Source organism: Alosa sapidissima, chromosome 13 (genome assembly GCF_018492685.1).
Source record: "Alosa sapidissima isolate fAloSap1 chromosome 13, fAloSap1.pri, whole genome shotgun sequence".
Taxonomy (NCBI): domain Eukaryota; kingdom Metazoa; phylum Chordata; class Actinopteri; order Clupeiformes; family Clupeidae; genus Alosa; species Alosa sapidissima.
This window is the reverse complement of record NC_055969.1, coordinates 13,442,098-13,460,999: the sequence shown is the minus strand read 5'-3', so window position 1 is coordinate 13,460,999 and position 18,902 is coordinate 13,442,098. Positions and strand designations below refer to the sequence as shown.

At 44.5% G+C, this 18,902-nt stretch overlaps 1 protein-coding gene across 1 annotated transcript in view; it reads right to left on the bottom strand.

The window, feature by feature from the left end:
* Nucleotides 1-18,902, bottom strand: part of LOC121680662 (fibrillin-2-like) — an 86,265-nt gene that overhangs the window by 16,969 nt on the left and 50,394 nt on the right. The window contains exons 28-48 of the mRNA XM_042060137.1: nt 18,547-18,672; nt 17,243-17,365; nt 16,343-16,468; nt 15,590-15,715; nt 15,075-15,197; nt 12,898-13,020; nt 12,341-12,466; nt 11,434-11,556; nt 11,111-11,233; nt 8,621-8,782; nt 8,198-8,266; nt 7,840-7,965; nt 7,504-7,629; nt 7,019-7,171; nt 6,532-6,603; nt 6,230-6,355; nt 3,184-3,309; nt 2,029-2,154; nt 1,394-1,510; nt 1,022-1,150; nt 629-748 (exon numbers count right to left, since the gene is read on the bottom strand). Of these exons, the coding sequence (XP_041916071.1) occupies nt 629-748; nt 1,022-1,150; nt 1,394-1,510; nt 2,029-2,154; nt 3,184-3,309; nt 6,230-6,355; nt 6,532-6,603; nt 7,019-7,171; nt 7,504-7,629; nt 7,840-7,965; nt 8,198-8,266; nt 8,621-8,782; nt 11,111-11,233; nt 11,434-11,556; nt 12,341-12,466; nt 12,898-13,020; nt 15,075-15,197; nt 15,590-15,715; nt 16,343-16,468; nt 17,243-17,365; nt 18,547-18,672 (2,571 nt within the window). The remainder of the gene's footprint in view (nt 1-628; nt 749-1,021; nt 1,151-1,393; nt 1,511-2,028; nt 2,155-3,183; nt 3,310-6,229; nt 6,356-6,531; nt 6,604-7,018; nt 7,172-7,503; nt 7,630-7,839; nt 7,966-8,197; nt 8,267-8,620; nt 8,783-11,110; nt 11,234-11,433; nt 11,557-12,340; nt 12,467-12,897; nt 13,021-15,074; nt 15,198-15,589; nt 15,716-16,342; nt 16,469-17,242; nt 17,366-18,546; nt 18,673-18,902) is intronic.

The following is an 18,902-nucleotide window of genomic DNA, read 5'->3' as shown; positions in this document are numbered from 1 at the left end:
CGTGCACACACACACACACACACACACACACACACACACACACACACACACACACACACACACACACACACACACACACACATATCTATCAATCTATGAACTATGTGTGTGGCCCTACTAGTGAATTGACTGGAGGCTTTGTTGGACAACTAATGATCTAAGAGTCAAACAAGAGGGCCTATTAGCCCATGATGTTGAAAAGGGGCTGCCTTATATGAGCATAAAACCCTGCTGGACAGGACACTGCAGTTGGATAGATCTGCATTCATTTGACTGGGTTCATTCATTTGGGGGGGTTGGGGGGAAGGCGTAGTTAACATCATTGTTCACTGTTCACTGTTCACAATTTACAAACTTAAGGGTTCCTTTATTTTTGTTGGCAGAAGGTTTTTTTCTCCATCCAAAAAAAATAAAGTGAAATAAGAGGGCAGTTGATGAGATAAACACACACACACACACACACACACACACACACATTTAGACTCTCTCTTGTACACACTCGCACAGACACACAAACTTTCATATTGAGAAAAAACACCCGATGGCCCCTGTTGAGTCACCAGTTCACCGAGTCAAACAGACACACACACACACACACACACAGTGGCGGGTGGACTGGGGCTCTCACCTACACAGTGTTCGTTCTGCACCCTGTAACCTTCGGGGCAGATGCAGCGGAATGACCCATCCAGGTTCTGACACGTCCCAGGAGCACACGTTCCCGGCAGGATGACACACTCGTTCACGTCTGTATTCCCATGAAAGAGGGAGGAGAGAGAGAGAGAGAGGAGGAACACAGAATGAGAGAAAAAAGAGATGGAGAGGTTGAAGACAAAGAACATATTAATAAAAAGAGTGAGGCAAGAGATGAAAAATAAATAAAGAGAGAGATGGAAAAAAGGAGATATACGCGATGAGATAATACTTTTTAAAAACTTGGATCCACAGTGTACCACTCTACTATCCAAAAACAAGAATAGCGTCACCATAACAACTCTCTGGACACTAGGCTCTGACTCACCGACGCAGTTCTTGCCGTCCAGATTGGGTTCGTAGCCCTCATCACACAGACACTGGAACGAGCCGATGCTGTTGATGCAGCGGCCATTCCTGCAGATCTGACCGTATGACGTTGTGCACTCATCGATGTCTGTTAGAAAATACAGAAGCAGGAAGACCACAGTGTTACCAAGGCTGAGAGTCCAAATACCTGACAAGTGAAGCATATGTATGCATTTTTCATTGTGGTATATGTCCGTTCACTGTAAATGGCTCTGGATTTCAGTGTCTGATAAATGACTAATAATGTAACACTCTATCTATATGTTGACATGCGATTAAATCACACAGGATGTGGATGGAATGTATGGGGATGACGGCAGACAAGGCCTACCTGTGCAGTCATTGTTGTGCGTGATCTCAAAGCCAGGGTGACAGAGGCAGTTAAAGGAGCCCACAGTGTTCTTGCATGTGCCATTTCCACAAGGCTGACGCACACACTCATCGATGTCTGGACAACAACAAGAGGAGGAACAGAGAGACACCAGACCAACATTTACAACTTTTATTACAGTGAAATAAAGGAGATGTTTAAACAAGACGTCAACACAGTTCCAAGCCAAAAGATAAATAAAGTAAAATCTTTCAATAAAACATTAACTAATGTTATTTGGGGCCAAAAGATAAAGTAAATAAAGCAACATCTTTCAATAAAACATTGACTAACATTATTCAGGGCCAAAAACACGGCTTATCCTGCTTCAACTATTTGAGATTAAATGTGTCTGGCTTTACTGCTGCCCTTGTGAGTGATCCTAAGAGGGTGAACTAACATGACAGAAACCATTAAGAAGACATATGATGTCTCAACAATTCTTCTACTCACCACTTCCTGTAATGCATCTTAAACCCGTTAGCATTAGCAGGGGTTAATGGAGGTCACTTCAAACACCACCTCCATCCTTGAGAGCACGCGCGGACAGGACAGACTAAACAAAACAACAACCGAGGTGCGGGCCACTCACTCACCCATGCACATCCGCCGGTTGTTAGACACCCTGAAGCCGTTGTGGCACAAACACTCGTAGCCGCCGTCGATGTCCATGCATTCCCCGTGGCTGCAGACGTTGGGGATCTCCAAGCACTCGTTGCGGTCTGATGGTTGGCACAATCAAGGGTATGCGGTGGAGGGAGAGAGAGAGAAAGATAGAGAGACACAGAGAGAATGAGAGAGAGAGAGAGGGGGTATGGATAAGGTCACTACATCTGGGTGCAATTAAACGATCAATCCAGGGAGAATCGAGACGGGAGAGGAGGTGGGAGCGGGTGGAAGAGCTTCCAAACAGAGTGGACGTGAGCGCCAAGCAACACAGAGAGGAGACAGTGGGAAAATAAGAAGCTGGCATGGTGCTGGTCTCCAGCTGGAGGTGCCGCCTGCCTGACTGCACGGGAACTGGGTGGACAGGGGAGCAGAAACAGATACCCTGCTGTGTGCCACCAAGGGTGGGTGGGTGGGTGGGGGGGGGTTGGGTCATGACATGAATGACTAAGGTCATCTACTGCCAATGAGATTGCTAGCCAGCGCTTGGTTGAATTCCCTATTGTGATGTGCTCTTTAGAACGTCAATTGACTTCCAAATCGTTTCACACCTATGAACTAGTTCCAGTTTTTCGCTGCATTACACTTGTATATCAATATGCCAAACTCATGAAGTTGAAATGAACTGTCACGTTGTAACAGATTCACAAATTAGCGACCTAATAGTCCAGAGCACAGCAACATTGTAACATTTGTCTGATATAAATTTATTACACTACATTTGGACTAAGGACAACAGTGATTTTATAAAGCTAAGGCCCCCGGCAGATCGGCACTAACATGAGTGCAGCCCACTGGACTTTCGGCATTCGATGACTTAGATTTCTTTGTTTTCAATACAACTCAGTACAACTCTACAATCCTGAACTTTTTATGATTTTAGAATCGTGCTTGCATTGAAGGGTACAGAATGTGGCACAGGAGGCAGTGGTACAGTGCCACTAGACGCATGGGTATGGAGTGAGTAGTGTGATGGGAGCTGTGAGGTGGTGAGTGTGGTGCGGGTGCGGTGCGGGTGCGGTGCGGGTACGGTGCGGGTACGGTGCGGGTACGGGGCGGGTGCGGTGCGGTGCTCTGGTCCTTACCGATGCAGGCCCCGGTGGGGGAGAGGTTGAAGCCGTCGGAGCACTCGCAGCGATAGCTCCCGGGACTGTTGATGCAGTCGGCGTTCCTCTGGCACAGAATCTCACCACTGCTGCACTCATCAATGTCTGAGGAAGGACAGAACAGAGAGAGAGAGAGAGAGAGAGAGAGAGAGAGAGAGAGAGAGAGAGAGAGAGAGAGAGAGAGAGAGAGAGAGAGAGAGAGAGAGAGAGAGAGAGGATGAGAGCGAGAAGGGGGGGGAGGAGAAAACAAGATGCCGTTTGTACAAATACTCTCTCAAGGAAAGAGAAAGAGGAATGGAATGAAATGGCTAAAAATAAGTCTGGCATAAAGAATAATGGAAGAATAATGGAAGTACAGTAGTTACCAAGCTACTTCTTCTGATGTGTTAGACTTAAACTCTCTAACTTGCTGCTAAAATGGTATATTTGGCCTCTTTCTTGAACTAATACCTGCCTTTTTGACATCTTTTCTAAAATAAAAAAAAAGACGTTTTTGTCTGCACCCTGCTTTATCTAAAAAAGAAAAAGACAATTTTCAACAAAAAGTCTTTCATATCAAGCTGTCAACTTATAAAAAGAAACACTAACTGTATTTAATAGAGACTGTGTGCTTGAGGTTGTAGAAACATTTCATGAATGGTTTTTGCAGCTTCCTCTTTTTATTAGACTTCATAAAGTCCCAGTGAACACCAGGGCCTTCATTTATATTAAACTTCACAGGAAATGAGGGGGTCTTTTCATAGAGGGAACCGGCAGGCACCGCTAAGAGTTTCCTGTCAAACCACATCTACCGCGCGTGAGTCAGTGCGAAATCGAAGACGTCTGTCTCAACTCCATAATGGCCCATTGAAGGAGCACAGGGCACCAAGCTTTGACATCCAGGGCAAGGAAAACAAAAGCTTGGATTTCACGTCAGAATGTGTCCGATGGCTAATTGAGTCTTATTATAGAGGGGGGGGAAGCTGGGGGGGAGAGAAATCCAATTAATGGCAAAACTATACAGTGACATGGCGCATTTCTGACAGATTCCTGGCAAGACATTTCTTTAATAAACCTGCAAAGATCACCAAAGATAATCGTAGAAGGAGGTAGATCATATATGATGATGAACCATGCCTTCTAAATCACTTGTTGACTTTAGCAGGACTGCATAGACATTAGGATTGACATAGCGATTATTAATTATTCTAACAAGTACTGTATGTAATTAACATTATGATATAATGTTATATGATATATAGTTAATAATAGCTATATATTACACAGCTGTAAGCCTTTTTTTGCCTTTTCTCTGTCTGCCTATAGATCTGTCAGACTCATAAAAACATCCCAACTTGTCCAATCCTGGGAACAGCCGCAGTGCACCCAACCCCCCCACACCACTCCGCTCCACTCAGCCCTGCTCAGCGCTGCCCTGCTCTGGCCTGCTCTGGCCTGCTCTGGCCTGCTCTGGCCTGCCTGTCACATTTTCCCCTCATTGTGGTGGTTTGGAGGGGAGCGGTGAACCCCAATATAGCAACCGCTAATTACGTCTGCCCCCAGAGGATCGCCCGCTCACCACTGGGTGCCCCAGACCCACAGCCCCGGCGCCCTTCCGCTGGAGCACAGACGGGGGGGGGTGAATGTGTGTGTGTGTGGGGTCACCACCAGCATGCTGGAGACACTTGAAAAGTAACGTTGGTTGGTTGGGTCACATCCCCGGCAGCTCCCCTGGCTCTCTCCCCTTCACACTCACACACACACACACACACACACACACACATATATATATATGAATCAAACTGTGGTTGCATCAAGAGCGGGTGTTGGGTTGCCCTCTAACAAAGACTAAGTTGGTCGGCTCCTTTCCCCCTGCATCAACCCTTCACCACAGCATCCCTCCTCACACACACACACACACACACACACACACACACACACACACACACACACACACACACACACACACACACACACAGACGCCTGGCAGGGAGCAAACAGTGGTTGGATCCTTGTGGGCGGGCGGTGTGGGGGTTCAGAGGAGGGTGTTGGGTTGCCCTCTATCAAACAGAGCCCCTAATGTAGACTGACACCACATGCAGCGCAGACCACTCGGTGGGGGAAGTCATGAGAAACGCAGGCAGACGCAAGGCTAATATTTGAAGAGACAGAGAGAGGGAAAGAGAGAGAGAGGAGAGAGAGAGAGAGAGACAGGGAGGGCAAAGGGGCAGAAGAGGAGAGGGAGAAGAGAAGGACAACAAAAGACGAATGGGGGGGGGCAGTGGGTGGAGGCGCACACGGTGAAATTCAGTCTCCATGGCTTCCTGTGTTTTGGGACTTGAGGTCTCTGCTCTCAGTTTCTCTCTCTCTGCTCTGTCATACCAAAACACTACGGGGGCTTAGAGCTCCACCAGGGCCAGAGAAATTGCACAAGCACAATGCACAAGCAGGGAGAGCAGCGCAACACAGGGTGTCTTCATCTTGCCACAAACACAGAGGCACAGGGACAGCACATCATAACTCTTGTCTGCACTCTTAAAACAAATGTGTTGTCCCTATCTTGACAAAGAAATGTGTTAAAAAACAACGCAAGTTGTGTTGTTTTCAACGCAGGTTGTGTTATTTTTTTCAACACACGTTGTGTCACAAATAAAAAAAGGAAACTACACAAACTGTGTTGTCCCTATCTGGACACAGAGATGTGTTAAAAACAACGCAAGTTGTGTTGTTTTCAACACATTCATTTTAAGAGTGTGGGATGCAAAAGATTAAAAAACACCATAGCTTTCCAAGCAGAGGTCTTCCAAGTACAGATAACCTCAAATACATCTGTTATTTTACTAGACTGGAGCTTAGTTTGGAGCTCCCAACCACAAGCTTAAAGTACCGTGACTAAAGTGCTGTTACAAGGCTAATAACTGCCCCATAATTCCAGTTCCAGGTTTTTGTTCATGATTTCACTTTGAGTTTGGTGTTTGACCAGCTGCCACTGATCGGTCACTGCTGTGAAAGTGAAAAAGAGTGTGTGTCTTGGTTCGTTGCTTACCCTCACACACAAGCAGGAGGTCATTGTAGCTGAAACCTGTGGGGCATTCACAGCGGAAACTGCCGATCTGGTTGATGCAAACACCGTTGGCACAGATGCCAGGGATCTCCCGACACTCATCGATGTCTATGCGGAGGAACAGAGGAGCAGTCACAGACCATTCATTATAAACTTTGATTGATCATGACACAAAACAACATTAAACTGTTGTCACAAAAGCTGAGCTGTATCTCGCATAGAAAGTGCTAAAGTTAAAAAAAAACATGGATGGCACTTGTGTAAACTTCATTAAAACTTCTTACCTATGGCTTTACCAGTCTCAATATCCAGTTTGAACCCTGGCACTATGTTCCCACAGAGAATGCGATACTCATCTGAAATGTTCAAAACAGCCATTAGCTTCAGTCCAACCTGTTGAATGTACTTATCAATGAATATAAGAAAATTACAGCATACTAACAGCATAGTGGTCAGGAGGAGCATAGGGCTGTTTTCAGATTGCAACCTGAGGTGCGTTCTGAGGTACAGTTAAATTTTGGTGTAAACATTCCATTGTAACGGTAACACTTCGTCCAGCTCACGTCCACCTCCACTGTATGTTCCTGGAGAACTACCTCCTCAAACTGTTTGTGAGTGTTTGCAAACGTTCGTCGAGAACTCAAGGCAAACAGAAAAACTGTTTGTGAAACGTTTGCAAACGTTCGCCTATGTTTGCGAATTTGAACGCACCTCTGGAGTTTGTTGAGTTTGTTAGTTAACCCGTGGACAGGTCAGTGACTGCCATCTCACCTGTGGCAGGGGTTGGGCAGGCCTCGCAGGGCTTGTTCCAGGCTTTGCCCACGTTGTAGGAGCAGCAGCAGAGCCGGCGGGTCAGGTTGAAGACCAGCTCGTTCTCACACACCGTGCCATTATAGTTCCTGTAACAGAGACTCTTCCTCATGTCTGGACGAGAGAGAGAGAGAGAGAGAGAGAGAGAGAGAGAGAGAGAGAGAGAGAGAGAGAGAGAGAGAGAGAGAGAGAGAGAGGGAGAGCAGAGAGAGGGAGAGCAGAGCGCTGAGACCCACTTCTTTCACCAGAAAACTTCTCAGAGGATGATTAGAGAAATAACACCTCACAGCTTCTGCAGGGCTTTGCATATCGTCATTATAGTTGAATTGCACATTTCTTAAAGCATTGCAGTGATGCTTGCAATACATTAGCTAATTATGGATTTTTTGTTGAAAAAAATATATTTATACCATCTAATATGGTGGGGCATACAGTGTGTCACTTACCCATGCAGTTGTTGCCCCCGTTGACCTGCATGTACTCCTGTGGGCACACACAGGTGTAGTTGCCCAGGGTGTTATAGCAGGTGCCAGGTCCGCAGATGCCCGGGTTGACCACACACTCATCGATGTCTGAGACACACAAAGCAACAACATGACTGAAGCTTGTTGCAAATACAGAATGTGTTTTAGCTTTGGTCAAATAATAAATAATCATCTGGAACTTGAATTTCAGTCATCATCAGTGTCTCCAAGAGGACAATGCAGGATGATTATCCTGTCATGTCGTTTCTTTAGTTCAGAATAACTCCTAGTACAAATGTGCTGAGTTCAGGTTCCTACCTTCACAGATGCGGCTGTCCACATTGAGGTAGTAGCCAGGAGGACAATCACACTGGAAACTCCCAAAGGTGTTCACACAGTTCCCACCCTGGCAAAGACCCGGCAACTCCTGGCACTCATCAATGTCTACAACATAAACACGAACCGCCACCACAGTGACCACTTGAGTGGACAAGGACTAATGGCATTTTTTTTTCTCTTCAACTTATTTTTCTTTATATTCATCTAGCTGTAAATGAGTTTAACCTTTTGACTGATTTTTTTATGGTTTCATTTTGTCCATGACAAATGGCTTTTTTAGGAACTAACAATAAACAAAAGTTGCCTAAATAAGCCAAAACATCTTTTCCTCCTTTACCTTCCAGTATGATGGTGATGGGATTAGGTCTGAAGCCCTCTCCACCTGGACACAAGGTGTTGTACTCCGCTGCAGGCAACACACAACAGATTACTCAGACTCCAACAAGCGATAAAGCCAGAGCAGATTTATGATGTAAGAAGACTACAGATGTCTAGATGGCATGTACTGTAATACCGAGCTCCTATTTTTATAGGTGCACAGGGTTTTACATTTTTAAGCAGCATACCTGTATGTGAAACCATCTGCATATAAGATTATTCCATATTATTGCACAATAGTCTAGTAAGCCAAATAATGCTAAACATGATAAACGTGATTATGATCCTGATCATAGCATGTTGACATTATTAGTGATATTAATTATTAACATGTTGATGTTATTCATGATTGAGTGGTGGGTGTGAGAGAGTTTGTACTCACAGGAGTTGATGGGGGGGCAGAGTTCACAGGGGTTTCCCCAGGCCCGGCCCAGGGAGCAGCAGCAGGAAGAGCGGCTCACGCCCACCCCCACCTCCACGCTGCAGGACAGACTGCCCCGTCCACGAGGAGTCGCCTCCCGGAAACAGTTCCCCACACGAGTGTCTAGAAGAGGAAGCAAGACAGGCGGGGAAGGGGGGGGGGCAGAGAACAGAGAGAGAAAAGATCAAGGACCATGGGGTAACCCAACCGCCTAACTGCTACCAATGAGCAGGTCAGTGCCTTTGCTGTTGGTATGCATGAGTGTGTGTGTGAATGGGTAAATGTGTGAAGCATCAACCTGTAAAGCACTTGGAGTGCTCTAATGAATAAAAAAAGCACTACATAAATGCAGTCCATTTACCATTTAAAATTACACTGGCTTGAGGACATATCATAGATTTTTCTTGCCATCTAAGGCACGAGCGCATCTGTGAGGCCAAGCTTCACCAAGTAGCCCGTTTGTTTACAACTAACATTACATTTAATTAAACTGCTTATAGGCTATGCCGAAATAGTTTTCAACATTTTGAATATTAGTGTCGGGTGAATTAGGAAATGTTCTCAAAGTAGCCTTATGGCTGAAAGCTGCTTGGGATCCCCCCTGTCAAGCAATATAACCATACAAACGCGCGGCACTCATTGTTTCAAAAGGAGTAATTTCGGCTTTGTCGGAACTGAGCTGTGGACGGCACGGCAGGGCATGCCCAATGAAAATAAATTAACGCAACGCAACACAACACAGACCCCGCTTCTCTCGCGGCAGTCACTGACAGTAGCCTAGAATAAATGCATGGGGAAAAACACTTCCCCATGACAAAGACATCGTAAAACACTGAAAGTTAATATTTTGTCACTAGCAACATACATCCGTCCTTTGTCAAATGTATTACGTTCCAAGTAGCCTAGTGCGTAATTCTGCTTCATAAAGTTGAACAAATACATTTGCTTATTTCACAGAAAAATATAAATAGCCAGGTTAGGATCTACAGTGCAGGGTTGGTAAGTTACAGTATGGTAGGCCAACTTGGAGTGAACATACAAACAGGGGAAATTCTTTCTCTAGTAGCTGAGTAGCCGTTAAACTTAAATAGGTTAACATCACACTAAGTTCGCCTTCAAGCAAGGAAAACGATTATTTGAAGACATCTGTTTCGTTGGAAGGGCAAGGGGGTAGCAACAGGGCAACACAGAGACAGGCCCGATGGCAGGGCTAATGTTATGAGAGTATTAAAATATGGGATATTCTACGGGAAAACATTAAAACGGCAAGACAGCGGGGAAAAGTTAAAATACGTGATAAACATGCAAAAAGTTGGCATGCATTGTTTCGGTCCCCGTGCACAGGGATTATTTGTCATATTATTAACCACATATGATTATTTGTGAAATTGTGCAAACAGGTGCAACACATTTGAAAAGGAAGGATTGGTAGCATGCAAGCTCCCGGGAAAGATTGATTTAAGAACGTTATCACAGTGTGTCTTCGTGGCGCAGTGCAGCGCGGGCGGAAGACAGCAACAATTGGCAGGGGAGGGTCATGTCTTTTTTGACAATTCTGTCGGAGGCTCATTGAACAATTTCTAGCAGGCAAGGGAGGGTCATGCAACTTTTGACTGAAACACTCAAAATTCCTCCGGTGGCCCCTTCAATAAATAACGAACAGTCCCTAGATTGCTGCTGGGCTATATGTCTTGGTTCATGTCTGTTAACAACTCATTGCCGTCAAACGCGTATCTCGCGGTTGCATCCATTACAAACAAACATGCAATGTGAACGTCTGGGATTGGGGAGAGCACTAAATGCTCTACTGAATAAGCAGTAAACAGTAAGCAATAAGCAAAAAAATAAACCGCTAATGAAATAAACTTGTGACCATAAAAAATCGTTTATCGCCTGTAACTCCGTGATAACAGGACGTAACAGGAAGGCATTTGGCTGAGCAACGGAGGTTAATATGCTCTATATTTTGTCCAAATGATGTCTGTCTATCATCGTTGCACTCAGAGAAAACCAGAATGTTTAATTTGTCCTGCGTCTCTTCTACGGCTACAAACGGGATTCATTCGCAGTTAACCAAATATTTCTTTATTAGGGCAGGGCAGGCATATTTCTGGCTATTAAATTATTTCTAAACCAGTCTGCTAAAGTCTGTAGTTAAGTCTGTGTAGGGGTTTCCAGGCTCCATTTCTTTTTACGAGACACCCTGCTCACTTGAGACATCTGCCGGTTGTTTGGGTTGTTGCAGCGTCGTTGCAGCGTCACTGGAAAAATACAAATTAAAGTCGCGTGATACCGCGTGATACCGCGTGATCCCACGCGCGGACTGCGAGGGAAGCTGGCCAAGTCGAAGCACTGCCCACTGTAATAATGAAAGTGCTAAGCAATAAAATCCTGTGATCACCTTATTAGCTTTTTAAACAAACTTCATAAAGATCAATAAAAATCACTTACCGACACAGCCGACTCCAGTGGGGTTGAGCTCAAAGTCAGTTGGGCAGTTACACTCATACGATCCAGGGACGTTCACGCAGAGGCCATTCACACAGTTTATAGGGTCCATGCACTCGTCTACATCTGTAAGAACAATCACACATGTATTAAACTACACTGCTGAAGACAACATTTCTCTGTAAAAAAAGGCCTCCTTACAAGATATTGCTGTACGCAATCCCCAACACACAACAGAGAAGAACTCAATGGCATTAGAGACAAACAGAAACATTAGGACAGAGAAGCATTTCAATGGGGCTGTCTGTCATCTGAGAGTGCAGTACCTGTGCAGTTTCCTCCAGAGCGATCCAGCTCATAGCCATCGTCACAGATGCAACGGAACATTCCAGGGAGGTTCTTGCATTTGCCAAACACACAAATGCTATGGAATTTGCACTCATCAATGTCTGAAACACAGGGATTAAACGTTTATTTGATGAACCAAAGAGATGTGTTTTTCTGAACATTTAATGTAATATATTGCATTATATGACATAATGCATTATATGACACAGCATAACTACCTCCAAAAATGTCAACAATTTACAACACTTTAAGGGCTAAGCCTGTGAAGCAAACATGCACACACAATTACATGACCATGTGAACCCTAACACACAGACACAGACTGTATTCACACACCCACACTGAAATACACTGAGCGGTACCAGAGAAAACATAACAGGGCTTTATGAGTTTCATGTGACTGTTTCTTATGGTCGGCTTTGGATACAATCAGCTCTAGTGTTTGGATGTGGCTTTAAATAGAAGACAATTCTTTGATATGGTCTTCTCCAGAGATATAGATCATACTTTATTCACCACATTTACCCTGCTACACACACACACACACATAATGGAGGTGGGTGTGCACACACACACACACACACACACACACACACAGCTGTATTAATTTCTCTTCAGGGCAGCAGCGAGGAAGGATATGCTACTTCAAATGACGCACTGAGGCAGAAATCAACTTCGTCGAAAAGCAAACTTATGTGTAACTTATGCACAATATGCAGCAATATATAAATGATGATGCATATATTATCATAACTTGAAGGCAACATGGCTATAGACATGACATGACACATTACAGACCATGATGATTAGCGAGATAATTTAAGTAATTCTTGCATTTTCACAAAAGTATGATTTAGCGATTTAGTGTGTGTGTATTTGACTCACCTTGGCAGGTCTTGCTGTCAGGGGCTGGGACGAAGCCCATCTCACACTCACAGCGGTAGCCTCCCGGCACGTTCAGACACTGGCCGTTCTCACACAGGTTCACGTTCTCAGCGCACTCATCCATGTCTGTTTGAAAAACACATCACATCTGTCTTGATGAAATGCATCGTGACACATCACTTTACCTGTGCAGGTGTGTTATTTACCTGTGCATGTGAGAGTGTGTTTTTACTTGTGCATATGAGAGTGTGTTATTTACCTGTGCATGTGAGTGTGTTATTTACCTGTGCATGTGAGAGTGTGTTATTTACCTGTGCATGTGAGAGTGTGTTTTTACTGTTGTTTACCTGAGGATATGAGAGTGTTGTTTACCTGTGCAGGTGCTGGTGTGTTATTTACCTGAGCAGGTAAAAGTCTGCTATTTACTTAAGCATGTGAGTGTCATTTACCTGTGCAGTTGCTGGTGTCTTATTTACCTGTGCAGGTAACATGGTGTGTTATTTACCTGAGCCTGTAAGACTGTTGTATACCTGTGCAGGTGCTGGTGTGCTATTTACCTGAGCAGGTGAGGCCATCTCCAGTGAAGCCCGGTGAGCAGCTGCAGCGGTAGGAGCCAGGTGTGTTGACACACTCAGCGCTGACACTGCAGTGGTGCGTCCCATTGGTGCACTCGTCAAGGTCTACAAGGCCACACAGAGGAGGACACACATCATCCATATGGTATGCATCATGGCTGTGGCTTTCATAAAGTTACATAATTTCTTTGACTTGGCATAAGAAGAGATTTAAAATAATGGAGATACGGTCTTGAGATATGGTCATTTTGTGGACAAAACAGGACTATTAGATTAAATTAAGATTAAACATCAATTTAGCTTGTAAAGTATTATTTTTTGTTCTTCATCTGAAAGATTAAATTGTAATATTCCACAGATATATCTATATCTCCACAAACCAAACCAACTAAGGTATATTAATTTCTTGGACAAAACAAAGGAATTAAGACCAAATTAATTTGGCATTAGGTTATTTTGTTGGGCTTTATCAGAACAGAATTAAGTTGTGTTATTCAACAGACATCTGTATATCTCCACAAACCCAGGAGGATATTTGTATCATAGTTCTTCCCTGACTTTGATCTCCAGCATGGTTTCCATTTCACAATGTCAGCGGTCAGCCACTTGAAGACATAACATCTGCACCCAGCTGTGAGCAGCATCTCAGTGGACCGCTGAGCGGCCGCAACAGAACCTGGGGGCCAGCCGGCTCCTCAGAAACTTAACAGGCGATGACAAGACTAACAGCCGACACACGACATCCGTCTTCATGAAGTTGTTTTGTTTCTTTCCGCCCGCGACCGAATCCCCTCTTAAACGCAACTGACCTGACTCTGAGAGCAACTGACCTGACGCTGAGAGCCATCCACACAGAGGAGTTGCGGGGATGACGTAGAGATGGACTAGTGGACAAGGAGATAATGCATTCTAGTGTGTCCACTCTCCTGGGAGACACGAGGGGGGACGTAGCTGGACAGTAATGGGGAGATGGAATGAGACACTGTCTGAGGCGTGAAGGGGAGTGGAGTGGCTTACTGCAGCACTTCCAGCGTTGCACTTTACTGCACTGTGATATCACACACCAGGAGCACACAGCTGGACCTTTTCTTTCCTCCTCTCTCTTTTTCCTTTTCACTTCTTTCTCTTTTTGACCTTTTCTTTAATCCCTCCATCCCCTCTGTGTCTTTCTCTCTTCATTTGGAGAGAAGTTGTGTGTGTGTGTGCGTGTGTGTGTGTGTGTGTGTGTGTGTGGTGGTGGGGGGGGGGGCATTAAATGGCTTGCACTAGATTGTTTTTTAATAAAGTTTATAAGCCTGTCTCTCTGTGTTTTCACTCTGCTTGCCCCTTTCTATTACATCCATCCATTATATCAGTTTCTTCCAGCAAGTGGTCATTCCATCAGATTCACCTCTTTCTTTTCTCTCCTCCTCAAATGTCTCTCCCTTTTATCCACACACACGCATACACACACACTGTCTGCCTGTAAGGCTCCAGAGTGCTGGCCCACCAAAGAGCTAGGCACAAAAGAGTCTAAGCAGCGCCTTAGATCAAACTGATACACACCACACAGAAAGACAAAAGACACACACACACACACACACACACACACACACACACACACACACACACCCCTGGTGGCACATTGAGACCACACTCTGCTCTAAATATACCCTCCTCCTTCATTACTGGCAACATCACTGCTCTCCTCAATGCATTTGTTTTAATGAGCGATTGTGAGCCGTGGCTTGGAAGTGAGCGCCTGTCTGAATTGCATTAGCAGGAAGCACAGACCACACAGTCATTTTAAAGTGGTTTCAGTAACTTACACACAAAGACAAAAGTCGTTTGGAAATCACGCAGATGTAATCCAAAGATCCCCAAATGTATTTTGAGGGCATTAAATGCCTCTAAGCCCCACACAGTCACCTGATCACAGACTCATCAAGTTGTTTAGCAGATGTCTTTTCCCCTCAAACTGGCTAACACTCCAGTCACAGCATCCATTTTGTCCGCACGTCTACTTTATGGGAATTAACAACGACATTTCTGATTTTGCTAGGAAATCTCACTAGTTCTCTAAGTCACGTTATGTGGGGTGAGTGATACCTTCTCCGCTGTGGTCATTTTTGCATTAGAGAGGGTGAAGCAAGCACATGGAGGCCCGAGTGAGATCTTACCGACACACTTGACCCCGTTGCCCAGCCAGCCCTCGCGACAGGAGCAGTGGAAGCCCCCCGGGGTGTTGACACAGGTGGCGTGGACGTCACAGTTATGGGCGTCCACCTCGCACTCGTCCACATCTGCACACAGAGCGAGACAGCTTTAAACGTTACTGTTAGCTTCATGCGGATGACCGCAGACTATAAAGAGCCTTCAATGGAAACTGATTCACTTTAATGGAATTGGATGTTTAAACGTCTGACATTGAATGATATTTTAAAAAAAAACACCATTATATTAATCATAGTAATGTTTTCATTACTGACATACAAAACTGTCATTCTAATGGGAGATATTAAATAGACATTAGGAACAACTTTTACCGGCCAAGTAAATCAGACAATGTTTGTGGTGCGGATGGGAACATAGGTATCAAAAACACTATGATCTGTCCAAAGGAAACATGCCATTAATAATTAACGAGACGAACACATGTAATGACGTTAATTAATCACAGCAATCAAAATCTGACCTGTGCAGCCTGACGTGCCGATCTTGACAGAGTAGCCCACTTCACAGTGGCATATGAAGGAACCCTTGGTGTTCTCACATTCTCCAAACAAGCACAGGTTGGTGTTCAGCTCACACTCGTTCACATCTGCAGATGTAAAAAATAAACACACACACACACACACACACATGTCTGTTGCATCAGAGGCCTATAATTGTGTATTTATTGTTGTAGTGGAGGCCTGGCCATTGAAGTGGGTTTGTGAGTTATGGGGGCAGGCTGGGCTGACATGTTGAGGATTCTGTGTCTGAGGGCCCAGTGGGATTACGGACTACTTTCCCATGTGGGGCGGAAGAGGTTTGTCTCTTACACACACAGAGACACACACACACACACGTACACACACATTCATAAACACATTCACACAGAGAAATATATATATACACACAATCATTCACAAAAAATGTGACGCGTGTAAACAAGTTCCACAATCTTCCTGTTGCACTTTATACATCATTACTTTTCCTTCATGAGCAACGTGAAGCAACCATCCATCAAAACACACACAAAATCGCACGCATGCACACAAATCCTTCACCAAGTTATTATTACTATGTTATTACATTTTATTGCCCATTACATTGTTGGCCCGCACTTGAAACTGGCCATGTGCTTTGTGAACACTGTTTACCCAGAAGTCGTGCCAATGAAAGCCCACAGTGAATGGGGCCAAATCAGAGCACACAGGGAGGAGCGGGGAGCACTGTACTGTACCTATGCAGCTCTTCATGTCCAGGGACGCCATGAAGCCATCAAAGCACAGACAGTGGTACTCCCCAGGGAGGTTGGTGCACTGGCCTCCGTCACAGATGCCCAGCTCCTCCTCACATTCATCCACATCTGTGAAAGAGAAAGGAGAGAGAAAGAGAGAGAGAGAGAGAGAGAGAGAGAGAGAGAAGGATGAGAAACAGAGAAAGTGACGCAAACATAAAATATGACAGAATGTGTGTCAGAGAAGAGAGGAGAGAGGGGAAGAGAGTGAGAGCAAGCATAAGAGAGAAATGGAGAGAAGAAAAGGAAAAGACAGAGAGACAGAGGGAGCACACACGAGCGAGCGAGAGAGAGAGAGAGAGAAAGCAAGAGAGTGAGAGAGAACAGCTGGAGACCAGACCTTCACCGCTGTATAAAAATTACCTCCATGACGGCCCTACTGTTTGAAGTGGAGAGGGCAGACCACAGTATACAGCGCTGCCAGCTCTGGCCCTAAAGGCCATAAAGACCTCTGGCAGCCAGGAAACCTGAGAGGAATCTGCAACTGGGCAGCTGGGCAGTCCTGCTTCATTTCAACATATGCCCCCACTGCACATGACTCAAGTTCCCTATGCTTCAACTGGTACATTATTCTTGCGTTCATGTCCAACAATTTAATCAGAGTAAAACAAAACACTAAAGTAAAAAAAGTATATCTGTACGTATTGCATATATCAGGAGGAAACTAAAGGAAAGTACAGTAATTGTATGAGAAACAATTGTCTGGGAATAAATTGAGTGGTAAAAAAATAGTTGCCGATGCAAATGATAGATGATGACAGAGAAAACTTCAGATAAGAGAGAGCAGAGAGACAGACGCTAGCAGAAACCAAAAGTTCTGGGAGTTCTTGATGTATGCCATACCAGCACAGCTCCTCTGGTCGGGCATGAGGGCATAGCCTGAGGCACAGCTGCACTGGTAGCTGCCCTCCGAGTTGGTGCAGTGCACATCACAGCCACCGTTCTCTATGGTGCACTCGTCAATGTCTGAAACCCAAGACACACAACGTCAATGACTGCTTTCATAAACGAAAGAACAGAAGATGAAGTGAACCAGGCTAAGACGTTGAATGGCGGGATACGTTGATGGATAAATGAACAGATGATGACACTGACTAATCAAAAAGTACGGATAGATAAACGAATGGCATTATAAACATAGTGACAAGTCAAAAGAAGGCCAATTTACATTCACACACTGGCACATACAGAAGAATGTGTTTATACATTTTAAGAAATAATTTATAATTCAAAAAAAGGAAAGTAACAAAGGCAGTCTGTTTAAAAGAATATATGAAAACGCCTTTAATTAAACATGGCAACAAGTTAAAAACACATGGGGCTACGCATTGCAGCCATATACTGTAGACGGGTTTCCCGTTTACCAACAAAACTAGATGGGTGCGCAGCCGTGGGGTAGAAGACGCTTTGTGGCCATCCACAACGTTATAAACTTAACCTAATAGTCGGCTGCTTTTTTTTGTATACCCCTGTTCAACATCTTATATATTATTTCAGACTATATTTCAGAGTTTGCCGTTCATTTGCATGATTAATATAACATCGTATTTTGTCATTTTTGGCAAAGACATGCATTCCGTTAGGGATATTGAACATATTGAACATTCTCTAACCATCGTGATTTCAAATTGGTGCCGTTTTCAGCACAAAAACTCATTTTATTCTTTTCATGGAGAGCACTGCTCTATGCTGTTCTATGGTGCTTTCTGCCTCTTAGTTGTGCACACATGTTTTCGTGACGTTGCATAGAAATCCATGTATTGGCCTTCTTCAGGGCATGCTTGTCTAATTAAAGGCTTCTTTGATATCTTTTTCTAAACAAAGTGCCTTTGTTACTTTTTCACCTTACTCACACCTGCTACAAAAGAGCACCAGTTTGAAGTGATTACTGACATAAGTCTCCTAGGAGTTCTTTGAGCCATTTAGTTTTGTTCTCTCATTTATAACTCATATTTATATGAATGCAAAAATGTTTCACATTAAAGACCGACTTGGCCAATTAACAATCACACTTCAGCATGAACACAGTCGTCTGTTTATAAATCATTTATAATACATCAATAACCCATCTATAATCCATCTATAATCCACCTATAATCTATCTAGAATCTGTCTAAATCGACCAGGTGGCTGGACAGGCCTCCTACCTGTGCATCCCTGTAGGTCAGGTGTGGGTTGGTAGCCGGAGTGGCAGGTGCAGCGGTATGTGCCCACCACGTTCACACACTCGCCGTTTCGACACAGGGTGGAGCTCAGCTCACACTCGTTCACATCTGCACAACAAAACCACACACACACACACACACACACACACACACACACACACACACACATCCCATCAGGAGACATTAGGACATCCTCACCGTCCAAGCGCAGCGATAATGTGATGAGACAATCTTAGAAAAGTTCAGCGGTCGTTAAAGAAGGTCTTAGCCGGGGGTCACTGGTCAAGACGGAGATCTTAAGGTCTAATGTGCCCAATATGTAAGTGGGTCTCTCATCT